The sequence below is a fragment of the Solanum stenotomum genome, chromosome 10, assembly GCF_019186545.1.
Source record: "Solanum stenotomum isolate F172 chromosome 10, ASM1918654v1, whole genome shotgun sequence".
In the NCBI taxonomy this organism is placed as follows: domain Eukaryota; kingdom Viridiplantae; phylum Streptophyta; class Magnoliopsida; order Solanales; family Solanaceae; genus Solanum; species Solanum stenotomum.
This window is the reverse complement of record NC_064291.1, coordinates 54,152,023-54,174,148: the sequence shown is the minus strand read 5'-3', so window position 1 is coordinate 54,174,148 and position 22,126 is coordinate 54,152,023. Positions and strand designations below refer to the sequence as shown.

The following is a 22,126-nucleotide window of genomic DNA, read 5'->3' as shown; positions in this document are numbered from 1 at the left end:
ATCAATTTATTTTAAAATAAAAAAAATATTATAGATTTTTTAATTTTCTTGCCATTTTATTTACATCTTATTTTCTACTTTCGTGTTGCTTTTGTATTGTTTTTTTAAAATCCTTTTTTTTGTGTGTTTGATTTAGCGTACAATCTAATCTAGATTTTTCAAGTATCAAAAGCTATATTAATATACTTTTTTCAACGTTTAGGTGGAGTAGGATAAAACAAGCTAGAAAAGATACTTATAAATTAAAGAACTAAAATCGCTTAAACATTTGGGAACATAGCTCCAAGATTTCAAATTATTTTTGTGGCTCAAATTAGGGAGAGTATTCATGCGCTTTTGTATCTTTTCGATCCCATGACATTTTGTATTTAAATATTTGATATATATAAATCTATACAATATTTTGCTTTATAAATGAATGGATCTTACAGTGATCCATTACTGTTTGGATGATAATAAAAATAACATGGAAGGATAATATCACCATGCAACATATCGTATAATATGTTGATCGAGTAGCAAATCAAATACTCATGCTACTCTATCGTATAATAAGTAAAATTCTGAGTTCACCTTTGTTACGAGTCATGTTGTGTCATTGCATGCAACCAAGAAATTTCCACAGCCTACATGTTCTTCTAATGATTTTATTTATCTTGCGACCAAAGAATCCATCGAAGACAATGAGTGATTGGGCATTTGCCTTAACAGGAGCAATCTGATCTGTAGTTATTTCTTGATTACTTCCATTACTATTACTCTTTCGAAGATAAAAACTTCTGCTCCCAACATCTCCAATCACATCTGTGTTGCTCAAGCCTATATAAATAATAAAATACAAAATTATAACGATCATATAATTGACCCTAACTTATTTTGGACTTAATTAAAAGCATAGTTGAAATTTTGCAATAGCTGTATTAATTTATTAATCAAATTCTTAAGTCTTGAAATACAACATGACATTCCCTTACAGAACATAGGCAACTGTGTCATTCAAACATTTTCTTTAATCTAACACCAAAAAACAACATTATCTTTGATAAAATAGTCAATATATCACAGACCAATCTAAATAATGTGATTAATTACTGGGTGAGCCAGAGATTAATATTTTAAGTTAAATCAGCCAACCTTACATCAAACACAAGAGAATTGACCTTTCAACAAAGAAAGGGCTTCTACACCAAAATTATTTAAATACCAGTGATTATATAATTATATATTCAATATTAGTCCTAAAAATCACTAATTGTTCTAATCAACATTTGTTTACATTATAAATGTGAATTTTTAGGGTGGACTGTGGAGTACATACATAAATGTAAAATTGATAAAATTAGCCCACGAAAACATGATGTGTTTAACCTATTCAAGTTTGATCCGCGTATTAACTTATCCTATTTGACCAGCTCAATTCAACTCATCTAAAATATGGGAGGACGATAACCCATTGTTTAGTCCATCTTGACTCAACCACCCTAACCGAAGTAACATTTAGGAAGGTTAATGACCGCTCATTTATTAATACAGTCTATCCAGACCCGTCAAATCAAGCTTAGCCCGCTCATTTCGACTTGTTTAAATTTAACCCAACCTACTCATTTGACACCTATAATCAGAATACCATCTAATCTCCAAAACTAATTTGGATTTAGTAAAGTTGAGGTTTAGGACTTACTTTGAAGACTGAAGTGAGATTGGTACAATTGAAAAGATGAATGAGCTCTGTTTTTATCAAGACGAGGAGTCCGGCCTTCTTCACTATATTTGTCAATCACAAGCCTTATTGTCTCATCAACACTTGATCCCAACTTCACCATTGTTCTTACTGCCCCTGGACTTCCTTCAACTGTCACATTAACCACAACTTTTGCATCCTTCTTATACCCCTTCTGCACAAAATCCTCCAACATATTAGACATCAAAAATAAAAATACTCCTTTCGTTTCAATTCCTTTGTGTGATTTTGACTTGAAGGGAGTAGTAGTAAGACACCCTCACTTCCAATAGATTGGTCAAGTACGAAAGACTTGATTCTAATAGTGGGGTACGCAGAACATTTTGTAAGCAGTGAGGATATTTTAAAAAGTGATATAACCTTAGTTCTATGAAGTACAATTATATATATCATCTGGATGGATTGTAATTTTACAATGAGATGCAAATATTGGACTATTTCAAGTTGATTTAGCGCTGGTTAGTAAATTACTAGTCATACACGCAACAAAGAATGTGAAAACAAACACTATCAATTGGGCGATTGTTGATTTTCACACAATTAGCATGACTAAATTGCAATAGCTTTGACTTCATAACATCATTATAGGTGGGGAAGAAATATCCGCTACCAACAACAATAGTATCAGAACTCGTAAAGTTTAAATACTGAATTCAATTTTGTATAATGGCACGATAATCTTATTCCATTAATTCATTCATGCATCTAGTACAAGTTTCTAATTGAGTATTATTAGTAGCATTATCAAAAGTCAAAACTCAAATAAAATGAATTTACTCAAATAATGGAATTTCAACGAATAGCACGCAAACAAACTCCCAAAATTTCCCCCAAAAATCCAAAAAAGGGGAAAATTACCTGAAAACTCGGCGGAGATCCAGAAATCAGATAATCCGGCGACACGAATAAATCCGAACAAGTTTGTGGCCGGAAAAGTATTTCCAACGACTGCGCCATCGCATCCCGGCGATCATCATCTTCAAAGTCAACAAATCCAATTTTCAAAACACAAGGCTCCGATTTGCTTCTCTCTAATGCCTTATAATTAGTATCCCTGTGCTGCTTCGATGACCGGCGATTCACCGGCACAGGCGTATACCTCCGACTACCCGACGGCGACGGTTTTAGTGCTCTGCTGGAAGTTCTCCGGCTCACCGGAAATCTTCGCCGGATATTGTTATCTGACATATGTATAAATGAACTTGGTATTTAGAGTGTACTTTAATTAATTTTGCAGTTTGCTAATTAGAAGCGTATATATACAGGTACATGATGGCGTATGAATACAATCAAAGTGAAATGTGTGAAAAATGCCAAAAATGGAAGTTGCTTGGAATTTCAAGGTGGTTACTGGTGACCGTTTATTTTTTATTCTTATATTCATTTCGTTCTTTTTCAGTTTTCGCGTTTTACTTTTTGGTAGTTAATTTAATTATTTTTTAAAGTTAAAGTAGATTTTTTTTATATTAATCAGGTATTTTTAAAATTAAAATTTAAATATTCAAAAACTATATAAAATATATTATAAATTATTTTCATATCAATATAATAAAAATATGGGAATACATCACATCTTACTCTTTTCTAAATTTAAAAATTGATAGAATTTGCATACATCCTAGAATATTCCGATAAAAATATTAGTCAAAATTTATACTCTATCTTTTAACTGTCAAAAAGGAAATTGTGACTAATAAAAAAGAATAAAGTGAATATTTCAGTAATTGTATACTTACAAGGAAGGTAAAATTTGAAAATAGCTTAGTTGAATTGAATATTTATCTTATTAGCGTAAGTTCAATTTTTCACGTTACAATTTTGTCTCTATTTCCATGTAAGGAAAAAATTTTGCATTTAATTTTTATGCAAATTCATGAACACGGGTATTGACATACCACTCTTATCACTAGTTTTTCAAAAATTAAGATATTTAAATGATTGAATCGAATTGAGTATTAAGATACTCTCTCCGTTCCTATTTAGTTGTCCACTTTAGAAATGACACACAGATTAAGGCAACAATGATTAGCATAGTAAAGTTACAATTTTACCCTTATAGTACAATTTACAAGTCCAAAATAAATTAACTCAAGATAACTAATCAATGTTGGGAAGTTCATAAGTTTATTTACTTTATTTATGACAACTTTATTTAAATAAGGGTATAATAGGAAAAAATTGTTGTCCTTTCTTGATTTGTCAAAATGGACAACTAAATAGGGACAACTAAAAGAGGAAATATGGACAACTAAATAGGGACGGAGGGAGTATGTATTATGGTTTAAGCGTGTGAATAAATGATTTAATTAGATAATAGTTGAATATTAAGATATGTATTATGATTCAGACGTGTGAATGTATAATTAAATTAGATATTAATTGAATTTGAAGATATGATTGAGATTATGAATTTGAATTTCATATTTTATTAAAAGATTTAAAGATTCTTACTTTTTTTCAACATCTCTAAAAATTTATAAAAGTTGACTTCACTGAATTAATTAAACATAAATTCAAATAAGTTACATACTATATTTATATTTTTATATAATATAAAGCATTAAAAAATAAATTTATATGAGGGTGATTGTGATATATGCGTGTGGTTGTTGTGGTGATTGAGGATGGGTCGGTGATTAATTGGGTGAAAAAGACAATAGTCCACCAAGATTTTGTTTCTTCATCTTGGCATATAATTTCCTTTATATATATTTTGAGAAAAAAATACTACTTATTTCTCCATGTAAAAATGAAAAGAAATTAAAAAAATATGAGAAAATGCATAAGTACCCCCAACCTATGCCCGAAATTTCAGACACTTATATTATACTAAGGTCCTATTACCCTTTCGAACTAATTTTATATATAATTTTTTACCCCTTTTCGGTCTACGTGACACTATTCTTGAAAAAATTGTCAACACGCTCTGGGCCCAGAAGATAGTGCCACGTAGGCCGAAAAGGGATAGAAAATTATTTATAAAATAAGTTCACGGGGGTAATAGGACCTTAGTATAGTATAAGTGTGTCTCTGAGATTTCGGACATAGGTTGGGGGTACTTATGCATTTTTCCAAAAAATATTAATAATAATTGTTTCTAGTATGCTAATAAAAGGAAATTGAGAATTTTAGTTATAGGTGAATATTATTACAGAGATTTGCATAACTAGAGTTCTGTAGGAAGCTTAACTCTTTTAATACCCTTCTTAGAGGGTGATTAGGAGATTGAGTGCATTTCATTAGGTTAATAATAAATAGATTGTTACACATAAATCAAAATAACAAAGCAGACAAAAAGCAAAGCAAATTCATTATTACTTTTTCCCCTTACAACTGAAAAAGGTATAACTTGTTCGTGCTCAAAGCAACTCTATCTAGTCGAAGTATCAGGTGCACTATTAATTGTTGCGATATTTTATGAAATTCGTACACTAGTTGGACCCGATCCTGAATATGATTTTCAAGTATGAGAACTAGATCTAATTGAAGAAGACCCAAAAGAGATTAAGAAGAAGATGCAAATGTAATGTTTTGAACAACTTAAGAAGAAGATGATTTACTAGGTTTTTGTTATATTAGTTTTGTAATTAATGAAAAATACCTCAACTTTGGACGAAATTGCTGTTACGATACCAAACTTTATGGAGGACCTATTACCCCTGAACTATTTAATAGTGTATTTTTTATCCCCTGAACTATTTAATAGTGTATTTTAAAGGTATATATGTGCCCACGTGGACACATTACTATTTATAATTTTGCACGTGGGCAAATATATATGTTTAAAATACGGTATCAAATAGTCTGGGGGTAATAAGTCTTCATTAAAATTTGATATCGTAATAACTTAAACTTATTTTTGGTGTTTTCAAGTCAAAATAACTTTTAAGTATTTTTATAGTGTTTGAGGGTGACCAGACTCTCTTGGAGGCTGCATAATATAATCGATGATATGCAAACACAAAATGCATCAGAAGAATGTCGCGATTAGTCATTGCTATAGAGAAAGTAATGGAGTTGCAGATGCTCTTGCAAAGCATGAACCACCCTTCAAGAAGATAAAATTTTCCTACATAAAGAAGAGCTTCCTAAGGAGGCTATTGGCCCCCTTAAAATGGATAAGATGCAGCTTCTGTCCTTTCGAAGACGAGTAAAAAAACACTCTTCTTGGTGCTACAAGCCCCCAACTTAGGCTAAATCTAGCTATTGGTTACTTCGATGTTTATCTAGGTTTATAGCATTTCAATGTGCCAAAACTCTTAGTCTTAGACAAGATCTCTAATTAGGAGTATTAACTCTACTGTAAACGCTTTTTTTGTGTCTGGAGGTTGGGTTGCCATGTCCCCCTCTGGCTCTGTAATTTTTGCTAAATCTTATTAACATGGTTTTACAAAAAGAAAAGAGTAACACACAAAAAAAGCTTTTAAGCACTTTTTTAAAAGTCAAAAGTGACTCACACTGCCTCGAAAGGGCACCTTAGGCAGGTTCGTCTCCTTCCTTCTTATGAGAGAATTATGACAAGGATTGTAGGTCGAGTTCAAGGTATATTTGGATTTTGTGTAAGGATTTTCCAACGTTAATTAGGTGGAGAAGGACAATTGACTTCCTCCCTTCATTCTTATGTTCAAATGTGAGTAAAAAGACTTTTTATGTTTTAAGGTCTGAATCAAACTTATTTTAGATATATCATATATGCTCACTAGATATTATGTTTATATTTGGAGAGATGGATAGATATGGTTATAACCCGTCCAAATTGAATCCAACCTGTCCAACTATCATCCTTATCTAACGAGTTCGGAGCCAAAAGGGTAAAAAAATTCGCTAAATATTTCAAAAGGGCACATCAATTTTTTTTAAAACCAAAAGGACAAAATCGCTCGTGACGAAGCAATTTTCTTCTGACAAAATTAACGCCGTTACTCCATTAAAAAGCATAAAAATCGCTGCCCCAACAACGATTTTGTCAAAAAAAAAATCTTTTAAAAATGGCAGCGTTTATCTCAAAAAAGAAACTTTTTAAAATTGAAATTTCTTAAAAATATAATTTTTTTTTAAAAAAAAATCGCTTGCAAGGCAGCGATTTCATTAAAAAGATTTTTTTTTGCTTAAAATAAATTGCTGCCTTGAAAAAGAAGCAATTTAAAAAAGGAAAAAATAATCAGTAAATTTTTTTTCTAAAGAAATCGCTGCATGGCAAGCGATGTTTTAATAATTTTTTTTAATATCCGGACTAAAACTATGCCAAGAGTCTAATCCTTATTTTATGTCTGATATTATCTCTTTATTTTATCTCCAGGTTTAGGGCCGGCAACTATAACACCCCTCATGTTTAAGGCAAAAGCAAAGCAAATTCATTATTATTTTTGCTCTAATATGGAAAAAGATACCGTGAATTGGTCTGAACTTCCATACGATATACTTGTTACGATAGCGAATCGCGTTACATGTATAGATGATTTCGTTGTATTTGGTGCCGTTTGTAAATCATGGGGAACTGCTGCTACCAAAGAAATTTTTGATTTTTCATCTCCCCAAGTTCCGTTGCTTATGTTGGCTGCTAATAAAGATGATGATTATCCAGAATTTTACTCTCTTTCCAAGAAAAAAGTTTCACGCAAAGTCTTTCTCCCTGAAGCTAAAGGGCGAGAATGTTTTTCAACCCAAGGATGGTTTTGCACTGTGGAATATAAAGATAGAGTTATAAGAGATATGAAGTTATTGCACCCTTTCTCACGTGCCCAAATACAACTTCCTTCTCATACTAGCTTGTTAGAATATTCAGAATCAATAGATATGATCATCATCCGCAAAGTTGTGTTATCTGCTAATCCTTCCTTTACATCCGATTATGTTGTAATGATCGCGTATCCTTATAGGCATAAAAGTTATTTGGCTTTTTGGCGACCTGGAGATCTCCATTGGACCAAAATTGATATTGACAGATGTGGTTTATTCAAGGATATACACTACTTCAAAGGACAGTTTTATATGATCACTTGTGATGGAGTTTGGGTTATTGATAATCTTGAACCCCGCTTGCTTCTCTGGGTAACCATTAAGTATGAGAGAAATACGCACTCAAAGCATCTATATCTAGTTGAAGTATCAGGTGCACTATTACTTGTTGCGCAATTTTTTGAAAGAAATAAACTAGTTATACCCAATATTGAATATGACTTTCAAGTATGGGAACTAGATTTAATTGAAGGAGAAGCAAAAGAGATTAATGTTTTGGGAGATAGAGCAATTTTTTTGTGGTGTAATGCTTCAACTGTGATTGATACTTCTAAGTTTATAGGGGTGAAGCCTAATCACATTTATTATACTAGTGATTGGAAAGATTTACTTTCCCCCCACAAAAGTGATGCTGGCAAATATACGAGGGCTTACAATGTTGAAGATGGAAAAATTACATCGGTTCATTATGATTCACCTGTTAGTCCTATTTACATGTCAACTTGGGTTACACCATCGTTTTGATATTTTAGATTCAAAAAGCTCTTCTTGGTCATTTATTTTTGTTTTCCACTTTATCAAGAATTATTTATTCTCTTACATTGTAATCTTGTTTTACATTTGTAGTTTCTTGCTTTTCATATCTATGGAGTACTATCTTTTGTCTATTGTGTTTAGTTTCTATGTTTTCATTAGTGTGACGATTTGCCTTTTCATAACTACTTGATTTGCTGCACACTTGAACTGAAGGACCTCTCCTCCGTCTCATACCCCTCTTATAAAATTTCACTGGACGTATTATTGTTGCTAAAATAACTACCGTCAGTATTGATTTTGATCATACCAATGCTAGGCTTATTCCATCTAACAGGGATGCTCTGAACAACTGGACGGAGATTTTCCACCTTGTTGATCCAATTATCCGGAAAGGCATTCAGAATCGTGGCTTTGATGTTCCAATGTGCACTGAATTATCATTCTGTAATGATAGAACTTGTTGTGGTCACCATACTTGCAGGCAGTCTATGCTTTCCCAAGTTCCCAACATACTTTGAAGCACTTGTTGTTAGGTCAAAAGTGACTCACACTAAGCCTCGAAAGGGTTCCTTATTTAGGCAGATTCGTCTCCTTCTTTCTTATGAGAGAATCACAGTTAGGGTTGTAGGTCAAGTTCATGGTTTATTTGGGCTTGTGTAAGGATTTTCCTACAGTTAGTTAGAGAAGGGCAATTGACTTCCTCCCTTCATTCTTATTCATGATGTACTGTGAGGAAAAATACTTTTACATTTTAATGTCTGAATCAAACGTCTTTCAAATATATCATATGTTTACAAGATATTATGTCCGGAGACAATGGCGTAGCAAGATGGTTGTCAGGGTGTCCAAAAAAATACCTCATATACAAGTAAAATGATATACGAAATGGTTATATAACATATATTAACCTTAACACAACAAGCTATTGTAGCCCAGTGGTTTCAGATGCTTGGACTGAGGCAATGTTTGTGTGTTTGAATATCACTAATAGCAAATGTTTTTTCCACTTTTCGAAAAGAATGTTGTGTTATTTCTGGACACCCTTTGTGAAATTCCCCAACCAATTGTTAAGTCACACTTTCATGTTAGGCTACTTATCATCAGGAGTACTATTAAGTTGTTACCCGAATTTCCAATATTGAGTTGAGTCCATGAACTTTAGATTTAAACAAAACAAAAGAGCAAATCAAAAAGGGTAAATTAGTCCAATCACATTATATTAGGTTAATAATAAATAAAGTAATATATTGTTACACAATTCAAAAATAAAAGCTAAATGTAATATCGTAAATTACAAAGAAGATTACTGTTATAATTACCCTTTTCAAGGTTTGGGGCTAGCAGGCAGCAGGCAGCAGGAGTTGTTTTAGTTTTTACTAAATATCCACCGTGATTGAATCACAAACATGAATTCCAAAACAATGAGAAAAGGTACAGTGAATTGGTCCGAACTTCCATACGATGTACTTGTTACGATAGCGAATCGTGTTACATGTATTGATGATTTCGTTGTATTCGGTGCCGTTTGTAAATCATGGGGAACTGCTGCTACCAAAGAAAATTTTGATTTTTCATCGCCACAAGTTCCGTTGCTTATGTTAGCTGCTGATGAAGGCAATGATTATCGAGAATTTTACTCTTATTTTCAAAAAGAAAGTTTCTCCCAGAAGCTAAAGGGAGAGTTTGTTTTTCATCGTTCGGATGGCTTTGTACAGTAAGATATAAAGAGATGAAGTTATTGCAACCTTTCTCACGTGCCCAAATTCAACTTCCTCCTCGTACTAGCTTGATAGAATATTCGGAAGATGAAAGGTATGTGATAATCTATAGAGTTGTGTTATCTGCTAATCCTTCCTTAACATCCGACTATGTTGTAATGATTCTTTATTATTGTAAGCTTAGACCTTATTTGTCGTTCTGGCGACCTGGAGATCTTTACTAGACCAAAATTGATATTAAAGGTTGTGGTTTGCTCCAGGATATCAAATACTTCAAAGGACAGTTTTATATGATCACTAATGACGGAGTTTGGGTTATTGATAATCATGATCAACCCCGCTTGCTTTTCAAGAAAAACTTTAATTATGATACATATAGTCCATACTTTACACGGTACTATCTAGTCGAAGTATCAGGTACACTATTAATTGTTAAACAATTTTGTGACTATGGTAACTATTTGGAAAAATTTCTGGCGAATATCAATTTCAAGTATGGCAACTAGATTTAATCGAAGGAGAAGCAAAAGAGATTAAAATCTTGGGAGATAACGCATTATTTTTGGGGTGTACTGCTTCAACTTCAATTGACCCTTCTAGGTTTGTTGGCGTGAAGCCTAATCACATCTATTTTACTGGTAATGGGAGAGAGTTACGCCTCAACAAACACGGTGGCAATTATATAAGGGATTACAATCTTGAAGATGGAAAAACTACATTTTTTACTCATGATATTCATGTTAGTCCTATGTACCTGTCAACTTGGGTTATGCGGTCGTTCTGATATTTTAGATTCAAAAAGCTTTTCCTGGTCATTTATTTTTGTTTTCCACCTTATCAATATAAAGTTTAGGGAATTATTTATTAATCTCTTACATTGTAATCTTGTTTTACATATATGTAGTTTCTTTCCTTTGTTATTATGTTTTGGTTTTTGCATTAATTTGTTGTTGTTACTGTTCTTTTTTCTGAATGTTCTGTATTTTGCTCTCTTTATCAGTTTTATAACTTCTTGATATGTAATGGTTTCAGAGTAATAATATAATGGTAAGGTCAAGTACTGTGAGAATAAATCTCTGAAGAATGGGAAATCAATAAGCAGGGGATGTTTGAAGAATCCTCTAAATTGGAAAATTTGAGGATATTAAGGCGAGTTGTAACTCTTGAATGTGATATGGTGGATGTGTGTGTCATACAGAGGTATCTCCAATTAAGCGGTATATGTCAGCTTTGGATAGGATTTCGTCCATTAGAAGAGTGGTGCCTTGGAGATATCACGTTCCACAAACTTGAGTTTTTGAAACTAGTAATACTTAGATATCTCAAAGTGGGATGCCTTAGTGCTTGAAACACTTGTTATAAGAGGGTGTGAGAAGCTCGAGGAGATCCTCTTAGCTTTGCAGATATTCCAACACTGAAACAAATTAAGTTGCTATTTCCTAATGCTCTCAATAAATATCATCGTTACTGATCGAGGAGGTGGAATATTTCCTAGTTTCAGCAAATATCACTATATGTATGATTTCTGTTCTGTCATCAAATTACTTCATTATTGTTAATGAACAAGGTCCTCTATCAACAATCTATGTGTGCATTGAGATAGTGCAGAGTCCTCTATCACCTTAGAGATGGAACCAACATCTCTATCGATACAACAACAACATAAGTTTCAGTATAATCAAGTTTGAGACGGTAAAAAGTAATGGAAGGACTTTATATATCGATGATTTGGATTATTGATTTCGATTTGGTAATTTTGAACAACTCTAAGGACAAGTTGTAACCCCTGCAGTAGCACCTGAGTCTCTGTGCCAATACTGGATAGTATTTGATTTTGAAGTTTGATAGACAAAGTTTACCTTAATACTTCGTGTGGTAAAATCAAACTCAATTTGCCTAATTCGTTTAAATTTTGGTCGGGTTATTAATCCGTCCATTTATCAGCTAATCCATTTCAATCTAATAAAAATTGGATTGATATGCAATTCAAATTGACTCATGAGAAATTTTGTCAAAATATTTTCAATATTTTTCCTAATTTGATTTGTTATAGGTAGTCATAATAAAGAAAGAAAAATAATCTTACTAGGTACTAAATATTTTAATAAAATAAACAAAACAATTACAACATAGTAAAATTGGGTTAGATTCAATCTTCACCTGTTTTATAATTCATTACTTGATCCGTTTTGATCTAACTTTTTCGACCCACCCAAATTTAATCCAAAAATAACTCGAATTGGGTCCGTTTTGATCCAACTCTTTTTTGACCCATCCAAATTTAATCCAAAAGTAACTCGAATTGGGTCCGAATTTTCCTCCAACAAATCTTCTTGTTGAGCGCTTACATAAATTTCCTCAAAACGCAAAAACCCTAAAAGTAAAATCACTCTTCTCTTGTGCCCCCTTTTAAGTTTTAGCTATGGCGGATTGGTCGTTACTTCCATACGATCTACTTGTTACAATAGCAAATCGTGTTACAGTTATGGAGGATTTCGTTGTATTTGGTGCTGTTTGTAAATCATGGCGAATTGCTGCTACCAAAGAGAATTTTGATGGACCATTCCCACAACTTCCATTGCTTATGTTGGCTGTTGAAAGAGACGACGCCAATGATTATCGTGAATTTTACTCTCTTTCGAAGAAGAAAATAACACGAGTAGTTCTCCCAGAAGCTAGATCTAGAAATCGAGAATGTTTTTCAACAATGGGATGGATTGCCACCGTCGAATATGCAGGTATCGGAGAGATGAAATTATTGCACCCTTTTTCACATGCTCAAATTCATCTTCCTCCCCATATTGGTTTGAGAGATTGGGAACCAACTCATGAAAATAGCTATGTGTCTATCAATAAAATTATATTATCTGCTAATCCTTCGTTTTCGTCCGATTTTGTTGTGATTATTTCGTATAGTAGACATAAAAGTTATTTGGCTTGTTGGCGACCTGGAGATCTCTTTTGGACTCCAATTGATGATGTTGATGAATTTGGTGAACTATGGGACATACACTACTTTAATGGACAGTTTTATATGATTACTTCTAGCGGAGTTTGGGTTATTGATGAGGATTATGAACCTCAATTGGTTATTCAGAAAAACAATTATGGTCCGCGAAAGCAGCTCTATCTTGTCGAAGTATCCGGTGCACTGTTACTTGTTTCACAATTTTGTAAGTATGATGGTTTTTTTGGATCCTATACGACCTATGACTTTCGAGTATGGAAACTCGATTTAATTAGACGTAAAGCAAAAGAGATTAAAGTCTTGGGAGATAGTGCAATTTTTTTAGGGAGGAATGGATCATTTTCAATTGACACATCTAAGTCGATAAGAGTGAAGCCTAATCACATCTATTTTACTGATAATTGGAAATACGGAGATGGCAAAGATATGGGAGCTTACAACTTTGAAGATGGAAAAATTCAATCTTTTTATGCGGGCGTTTCTGTTAATCCTATTTACCCGGCAACTTGGGTTATCCCATCATTATGATATCAAAAAGGGAATTGCACATACCTCCGCGACATTCTCTAGCCTTTTAGTTTTGGCCATTTATTTACGTTTTCCGTCTTATCAAAGTAAAGTTTTAAGAATTATTTGCTTTCTTTGATCGTAATCGTGTCTGTATGTTTATGTTTTGAATTTCAATCTTCGTAAATATTGATGATACTTCCTATGAATGATTTAGGCTTGTGATATTCACTATGCAAATATACCTCTTTAATGAGATGTTGTCTGCTTTTTTCTCCTTCCAGCACATAATTTTAGTTGTGAATTGCTAGTGTTTTTCAGTGATTAGAACTTTTGAGTGCGAAGTCTTAGTGTTTATCACTTTTCAGCCCTTCAAAGATGGTTAGCACTTGGTAATACACATCAGAGGATAGCTCGGTAGACTGTAAGGGCTCGTTTGGTGTGAGGGATAAGAATAAATAGTCCTGGGATAAAAAAGTAGTACTGGGGATAAAATTTTGATGTTGTTTGGTTGACATGTTTGGGATAACTTATTCCACCATTTATAGCATAGTGATGGGATAAGTTATCCCATATATATGGTGTGATACGTTATCCCAGGATAGTTAATCATGGGATAACTAGTTCCCAACCAAACGACCCCTAATTACTTTGTAATTGTTATTCATTGTTTAAAAGTTATCATGTTGAGAGGAAAGGACCATGAATCTTTACGGGAAGTAGAGTAAAGAACTTATGGCCTAGAAACTCCTAAAATTTTAAAAAGTATATTTGTAGTCAGATGTAATTCCTTTATTTTGCAGCTCTGTTTTGTGGTTGATCCTGTGGATTATTACACAAAAAAGGGGGAGTGGGACGAGTACCAGAACTACTGTGAATCTGCAGCTATTGCCGTGGTAGAAGATGATTCTGCGTTGGTATTGTCCTTGTTGATCCTTGGCTAATGCTGCAAGAGTAAAAGCTAGTGGTGTATCAAAAACCGCGACTTTATCAAAAAAGTTGCACTGCGACCTATCTTTGTTAGGTTGTCCTCCACTCCATTTGCCTCCCTGTACGTATGGCTTGGAGTAACCACCTGCAGTGGTACAAAATATTGGAGTGTATGAGGTTAGTAGATTGCAAGAGATGGAGAACTTCTTACACATCTATTTCTATGACCTATGTTGCTCGGACTCTTCAAAAATGTCAAGGGGTGCATGTTGGATCCGCAAAAAGTAGTGTATTTTTGGAGAATCCAACACGGGTATGGCATCGAACGTGAAGAGTCCAAGCAACTTAGTCTATGACTAGTGGTTGTAAGTTATGGGAAGGGCAAGCTGTTGCCCCTGCAGCAGTGCCTGCAGTTCAGTGCCAATACTGAGATATTGTGCGTAGCGTTCACAGCTAGCCATGTCACCAACACCACCATTGCCTCCTTTACCTTAGCCGGAAACTATTAATGAGTGAAAGCCACTTAATGGTAAGAAGAGGAGTTCACGAATGTCTTTTCTCATCGTGTAGTCGGAGAATTTGAACACCACTACATCCCTCCATTCCTCTGGAAATATGATCTATTAGTGTCGAGCAATACTAGTATTCTGTTGCACCAATTTGTTAAAAACCAAGAATTTATCTTTAACTTTGTTCTACCTCCATAGAGATATTGATTTCTTGGGTGGTGGGTTATACGGAATTATATAGTTTTTTAAATTTTGATTAGATGATTAAAACAATGCAATACTCTTTATTTGTTGGATGAAATTTGTCATTCCTAACACATGTACATAGCTATATTTTGGCTAAAAATGCACGTATAGTTATCTCCTCTGTTAGACTGTTACTATGTGGAAACTGGAACATTAAAAAAAATTAAGTTGGAGTTGTGTTTGGTCATACTTTTTGCGATGAATATTTAGAATCTAGTGTACTTTTTCTATATATGGTTTAATTTATACCCCTAATATTTTAAAACAAGTAAAATCACCCAACTCGACTAAATTTATCTAAATCATACAAATCTGCTCTTAAGAATAACATCTCATAATAGATATCATGTAATGTCATAGAAAGATTGCATATACGAGATGTTACATACCATTGTAAATATTTTTTCACTTTATTTGATATTTTTGAAGTTAGATTTAGTTGCTTGAATGTACTTTTCCTAAAAAAAATATGAAATATGATTTGAACATAAAACCATAATTCAAATAGCGGTCATTTTATAAAAATAAAAAAATTTAGAGTAAAATTTAAAAAAGAAAAATATAGTAAATAAAAATAAGGTTTTGAATCTTTTTCAAATTCTACTAGGTCTCACATAAGTGGAAAAAAAGATGTTAGTATAAATTACGTACTAGGAGCAAATTCTTGTCTAATTATTCTCTTTTGCCTCTTTTTGCTATGGCGAATTGGTCTGAACTTTCATACGATCTACTTGTTACGATCGCAAAGCTTGTTACAGAGATAGAGGATTTCGTTATATTTGGTGCTGTTTGTAAATCATGGCGAACTGCTGCTATCAAAGAAAATTTTGATCTGTCATCAGCCCAACTCCCGTTACTTATGCTGGCTGCTGATAAAGATGATGATTATCGAGAATTTTACTTTCTTTCCCAAAAAACAAGTTCACCTAAAGGGCCATTACGTCTTCCAGCTCATCAAGGACGATGGCGTTGCACTGTGGAATATGTTACAGGTATCTTAGAGATGACATTGTGGAACACTTCCTCACATGCCCGAATCATTCCTCCAACACGTGAATATAACAATCACGTGGTCATCGACAAAGTTGTGTTATCTGCTGATCCTTCCTTAACATCCGACTATGTTTTGATGATTTCGTATTATAATGGGCATGTACGTTATTTGGCTTTTTGGCGACCTGAAGATCTCGTATGGAATAAAATTGATATTAAAAGATGTGGTAAATTCCAAAATATCCACTACTTAAAAGGACTATTTTATATGATCACACGTGTTGGTGTTTGGGTTATTGATGTTGCAACGCCTAGTAATCAAGAACCCCGTTTGGTTATGAGAAAAACAATTGTGGTCTACCTTGGCCGTATAAAAAGCATTTCTATCTAGTCGAAGTATCAGGTGCACTATTACTTATTGCACGATATTCTAGTAATGATAAATTTGATAGAGCTAATTTTGGATATAAGACATACACATTTCAAGTATGGGAACTAGATCTAATCAAAGGAGAAGCGAAAAGAATTAAATTATTGGGAGATAGAGCAATACTTTTGGGGTATAATGCTTCAACTTCGATTGACCCTTCTAAGATAAATGGCGTGAAGCCTAATCACATCTATTTTACTGATCTCAAAGTGGGTGTCAGATATATGTTCGCTTATAGTCTTGAAGATGGAAAAATTCAATCTTTTGTTCAGACACATTTGGTAGACTTTTGGTAGACCCTTTCACCCACAAACTTAGGTTATACAATTCTGACATTTTGGAATAAAAATTCTAGCTCTTGCTTTAATTTGGGTTTGGCAATTTGTTTTTTTTTTTCTACGATAATGTTTAGGGAACTATTACTTTACCTTGAGAAAATTGTAAGTTAGACATATTAACTTCAATACATGATAGTAAAATGTGTATTAGTAATGTAGGATTTCGTTGTATGTGATGTTGTTACTAAAGAAAAATTTGATATGTCATCGCCCCAAATCCCGTTACTTATGCTGGCTGCCAATAAAATGATGATTATCGAGAATTTTACTCCCAAAAGCAATAAACAGCTAGCGAGTGTGGGATGACTTTGCACTGTGGAATATACAAGTATCGGAGAGATGACATTGTTGCCCCCATGACATGTTCCCAAATCCAGCTTGGATAATTGGAAACCAGGATATGGCTAAATGATTTCCTATTTTAGTTAGGCCTGGAAGTTGTTTGGTTTTTTAGCAACGTGGAGATCGTTGTTGATCACTACAACAAAAATAACCTTTAGCTGCAATAAATATACACATTAACAAAGAGTTATAAAACCTTTTCTAGTTACAGCTACAAGAATTATTTTCACTTTTTTTTCGAAATTTTGTTTTATTTTATATTGTATTTGAAATTTTAAAAACATTCAAAACGTTGTTTCTCACTTTTTTCTTTTTTTTAACTTTTAGTATTTTTTTCGGATTTTATTTTGATTTTTTTATTTTTCATAAAAATGACCACACCCCTCTACTTATGAGAATCTGGAATAAGTTTATACCATTTAAGATGTGCAGAAAGGTATGGCAACACCAAATGCTCGATTAAAAGGATTAAGTACCAAATTTTATCACATATGAAATGGATTTTGAACAATTAAGGTTATGCCCGATAAGAATTGGGGGTCGGATTGATTTTGCATTTGCAATCAAATGATGCTTCTAGTACTAAGAATTGACCACACGGTAGTAAAGTGGGACAAGCCTAAATGGCCTTGCTTTAAATTAAATACAGATGGCAACAAGATGCAAAATAGTCCAGTAGGTATTTGTAGAGATTCTCATGGAAATATAGTCATGGCTTTTTCATCTTCCTTGAAGTAATGACAATAGCAATACAGCTGAAGTCAAGACTGCTCTTTATGGACTGAAATTGTGTGTTCAAAATGGTATTAATAACCTTATTGTGGGAGGAGATTTTATGTTAACTATCAACATAATAAACGACAAAGTTCTTTCACCTTGACGTCTGAAAGATACTATCACAGAAGCTCAAAAGTTGGCGCAAAAAATCAATTGTCAATTCCAACATTGTTATCGAGAGGCTAATCAAGTTGTGGATGCATTTTCCAAATGGAGCATCCACCATCAAGACCACAATTTCTTTACCCTGGAGGACTTATTGCAAACTACGAGAGGCCCTTACAAAATGGATCAAGAATAAATGCCCTCGCTAAGATTCAAGCATAAGAAGCTTACTTTTTGGTGACTAAAATCCTTGTAAATAACTAGCTGCTTGATGCTATTTGTTGGAACTTAAGTTTAGGTTCAATTCCATTTTGCAGCTATGATTTTGGAGGCAAAGACTTTCCACCTCCTTGTATATGTTTGGTGCCAAATTTTTTAGATTAATACAACACCCAAGCTTTACTGGGAAATTGAATAAAAATAAAATAAAATTTAAGTTATGTTTTATGTTTTAATCATAATTCATATTTTTTATTTCAAAAATCACACACACACACAATATTTTTCTTAAAAAAAATACATTCATATTCCAATATTCTTTGAAAAAAAGTATGATCAAACACAAATTTAACTTAAAAAATTACAAATAAAATAAATAATTTTTAATTTTCAAGGTCAAATGCACGATTATATCAAGGTATGCATTGTACCTCTCAAATTTTTATTATATTAGAAAAGCATGGTTTGGTCAATCTTCAAAAAATGACTTATTTTGATGATGTGTTTTTTCAAAATAGGTTTTTAAAGAAATACTTTTTGGAAAGAAACCAATAATTATGTTGTCCAAGCCCATTGGTGTGAGAATTTATTTAGCATTTTTGTCTTTAATAAAATTTAAATTGAAGAATTCATGATTCATAACTTACTTCATTAATTACTAGATCATACCCTTAAGTATCATTGTTATTTATAGAATTAATTGTTAATGACTTTAATAATATTTTTTCTCCCTCATAAATTAACACCTAAAAATACTTCATGAAAACGTTGATCAAACACCATCTCTACTTTCAAATGATTATGCCAAATAGAATGGGGTGTTTAGGGAGGGGGAAGACAAGTATTATTTCATTGTAATCTTGTTTGATGGATGTTTATTTCATTGTAATCTTGTTTGACAAAACAAGTATTATGTCTCACAATTGTACACATCATTTTCCTACAGACTCTTCATATATATCACTTTCCTACTTAATACTACTTGTTATACACATCATTTTCCCATTACTTTGGAAGTTGTACACATCATTTTCCTACAGACTCTGAATATCACTTTCCTACTCACGTCATTACTAGCTAGCTAGAGCTTCTAATGCGTGAGCAATATCATCAGAACATGACGTTGGTTAAGAGAATAAAAATAATCACATAATTATGTTTTGTAATAGAAAAATTATATAACTTTCACCCTATTAACAGATAAATGTAGAGTAAAAATTCATTTTACTCATTGGAAGAATGAATTTTCTGATAATCATGACATTTTTGTGTTGGCAAGAAGAGAATTTTGTAATTTTTTTTTTGTTAAAGAACATAATTATATGACCGCAGTGCGCGATTCGAAGCTTCGTTATACGCACCAACGTATGAGTCTTAGTCTAGTCTGGTCTTAGTTTTGCTTAGTTTGATCATCATTAATATTGCTCCACTCAAATACTGTGCTGAAAGAGAGTGGAGTGGTGACGTTGTTTTTAGCATGGTCCATGTGGTTGACATGGACACTTAATTCAAAATATATGTTGCCTAATGCCTATGGGTTTTTTTCTTTTTTACCAAACTTTGTTACCAATTTTATAGTTAATTCTTTCACTAAATTACATGCATTGTGTATTTATGCATGAAATATAATTTTTGTCATTAAAAATGGATAATTAGTGACAAATTTATGTCACAGCTAATTAATAATTTCGTAGCTATATTATTATATTTATTATAGTGACATGCCTACATGTAGCTAAAAGTTTTTTATTAATTTTTTTATTTTAGCCATATAATTTGTGAGATAAATAGGAAATTGGGGAAATGTAAAGGAGCCTCATCCCACAACAACATTCTTCCTATATAAATAGCTGGGACATTCACATAACTCTACTCTTATATCATACAACTCAAAAAAAAAAAAAAAATGGATCACCTTACCGCTAATCAACAAGAAGCAATCCTCCAAAACCCTCCTTCCCAAGACAATCCGTTTTGCATAAAATGCATTAAGAGTTTCCAAAGCATGAACGCTTTGGAAGTTCAAACCTGGACTCTCCCCTTACCACTGCCACACATGGAACTATATGAAACAAATTGTAAGCCCAATTTGTGTGGTAATAAATCGATCATTTCAATAATGTAAAAATGAATATTTGATAAATGTTTTATTAATATTGATAAATTTTAAGTGGTGCTCATTAAATAATTTTAAATTTTGATCCAAAATACCTCCCTATATTTATGATTAAAGATGAACGTGAAAACAAACAACTAATTATACCTTGTTTTTTTTTTTTTAAATGACAACTATTTTGAACCAATTATTTTGTTTTCACAAGGACACAAATTAATAAAGTGGTTGGAATAAAATATAATGCAATTTTTATTATTTTAAATAAGCAAGTCAGTGTAATTAAAATCCTAATGATTAAGTCAAATCTAAAACTACAAAATTTACCTTGAATTAATTTTTTAATTACACCATTTTAAACATAGAGTAACTGATAAATATTTTCACAATTTTAAGATATGCCAACAAGCATAAACATCGTCGAAATGACATTATTCATATCCATGCTAAAAGTAAACGAATAAAAAAAAGGATGAATTTAATTAAAAAGGAAAAAAATTAGAATGCAAGGACGTAAGTTGAAGCAGATTCGTTAATGCTACTAACATTTATGTTAACGTCCATTCATTTTTCACTTTCTGTCTGTCAAATTTTTATGAATAAAATAACAGAGAAAATGTTACTGATGGTATCATTTATACTATTTTTATTTTTTTTTAAATGTGTATTACTTCTGTTCATCTGTTTTATATTTGTATTACTTTGGTCAAAAAACTTATCCAAGCCAAAACTAAATGCGGCGTGGGTAGGAAGTGAAGATACCAATAACCCTCTAAAGGGAACAATAAGAAGATAGAATATGAAAATGTCCCAATATTTTGCAAACACTGTAAGATTGTAGGACATAGGTGTAAAAATGTTTGAGAAACAAGAGGGTGAAAAAGACAAGGAAAAGAAAGACCATAAGGATAAAGATATGGAGATAGATGGTAAAAGAGAAAATCAGAATAAAGAAGCAAATGTGGAAACAACATAATGAAGCTGACAAAGATATGCATGTCGAAATGTCTGATAAGGTTGCTAAGTATGGTTACAAAGAGAAAAATAAAACGAAAAAGAAAAGGATGCCACAAAAGAATAGAAAAATCTCATTCAAACCTGCTACAAATTCATTAATTTGATGTATCTATTATAAAAAATATGATGTAACCAATAAACTAAATACTTAGAGACATGAGTATATGGTATCTAGTATTAATTTCATGTATCTATTTATATGATATATTATTAATTTCATATATATCTAATTATATGATTTAATATTAATTTCATATATATCTATTTATATGTATCTAGTATTAATTTGATGTATCGAGTGTTAATTCCAAACGTTATATCTAAAACATGTATCTCAGATACATGATAAGCATATACCTACATATAATTATGTGTATCAAAATATAGAATGCACTGGCGCATGAATTTAGAACAAATCACGAAGGCTTTTATTTTCTTAGATACAAGTACACTTAATACCCTTTGTATCTCTCTCCTCTTCGCCAGAGACCAACGCCATCTTCGTTGCTCGTTTCCTCGCCATCATGAAATCATCGTCTCCGACAAAATCTCCACCAAACACTACAAGAAATGCAATTTTAGTGGCGACAAATATAGATGCCACAAAAATAGGAGCTTTAGGGGCGACTTAAAATGGTTGTTGCAGAAGGTGATAGTTAAGTGTCGCCAGTGCACTAA

At 32.5% G+C, this 22,126-nt stretch overlaps 4 protein-coding genes across 6 annotated transcripts in view; 2 read left to right on the top strand and 2 right to left on the bottom strand.

Annotated features, from left to right (window-relative positions):
• Positions 1 to 22,126, bottom strand: part of LOC125878425 (ATP-dependent Clp protease proteolytic subunit-related protein 2, chloroplastic) — a 204,749-nt gene that overhangs the window by 9,582 nt on the left and 173,041 nt on the right. The gene's annotated exons all lie outside the window — the stretch shown is intronic.
• LOC125878426 (uncharacterized protein At4g22758-like) lies at positions 393 to 2,990 on the bottom strand. 2 transcript variants are annotated; one of them, XM_049559679.1, is made up of 3 exons: positions 2,600 to 2,990; positions 1,682 to 1,892; positions 393 to 819 (listed from the first exon to the last, which is right to left on the bottom strand). In XM_049559679.1, the coding sequence occupies exons 1-3, from the start codon at positions 2,927 to 2,929 to the stop codon at positions 596 to 598; spliced, it is 765 nt and encodes a 254-aa protein (XP_049415636.1). In that variant the 5' UTR covers positions 2,930 to 2,990; the 3' UTR covers positions 393 to 595. The 2 variants fall into 2 exon arrangements, with proteins under 2 accessions (XP_049415636.1, XP_049415635.1); XM_049559678.1 differs by having other exon boundaries at positions 1,682 to 1,895; positions 2,600 to 2,987.
• Positions 7,088 to 8,224, top strand: LOC125843185 (F-box protein At2g26160-like). The gene has a single exon (XM_049522402.1). It carries the CDS (start codon positions 7,118 to 7,120, stop codon positions 8,222 to 8,224), a length of 1,107 nt encoding a protein of 368 aa, XP_049378359.1. The 5' UTR covers positions 7,088 to 7,117.
• Positions 12,271 to 14,977, top strand: LOC125878423 (F-box protein At2g17036-like). Its single transcript, XM_049559674.1, has one exon. The coding sequence runs from the start codon at positions 12,377 to 12,379 to the stop codon at positions 13,448 to 13,450; it is 1,074 nt and encodes a 357-aa protein (XP_049415631.1). The 5' UTR covers positions 12,271 to 12,376; the 3' UTR covers positions 13,451 to 14,977.

What these genes read in the sequence shown, in the direction of transcription:
- LOC125843185 (XM_049522402.1), top strand. Translation starts at nt 7,118, where the DNA reads ATGGAAAAAGATACCGTGAATTGGTCTGAACTTCCATACGATATACTT.
- LOC125878423 (XM_049559674.1), top strand. Translation starts at nt 12,377, where the DNA reads ATGGCGGATTGGTCGTTACTTCCATACGATCTACTTGTTACAATAGCA.
- LOC125878426 (XM_049559678.1), bottom strand. Translation starts at nt 2,929, where the DNA reads ATGTCAGATAACAATATCCGGCGAAGATTTCCGGTGAGCCGGAGAACT. An exon ending in GATCTCCGCCGAGTTTTCAG is followed by an intron (nt 1,896 to 2,599) that starts GTAATTTTCCCC and finishes GATTTTGTGCAG; the next exon opens with AAGGGGTATAAGAAGGATGC. An exon ending in ATCTCACTTCAGTCTTCAAA is followed by an intron (nt 820 to 1,681) that starts GTAAGTCCTAAA and finishes TTATTTATATAG; the next exon opens with GCTTGAGCAACACAGATGTG.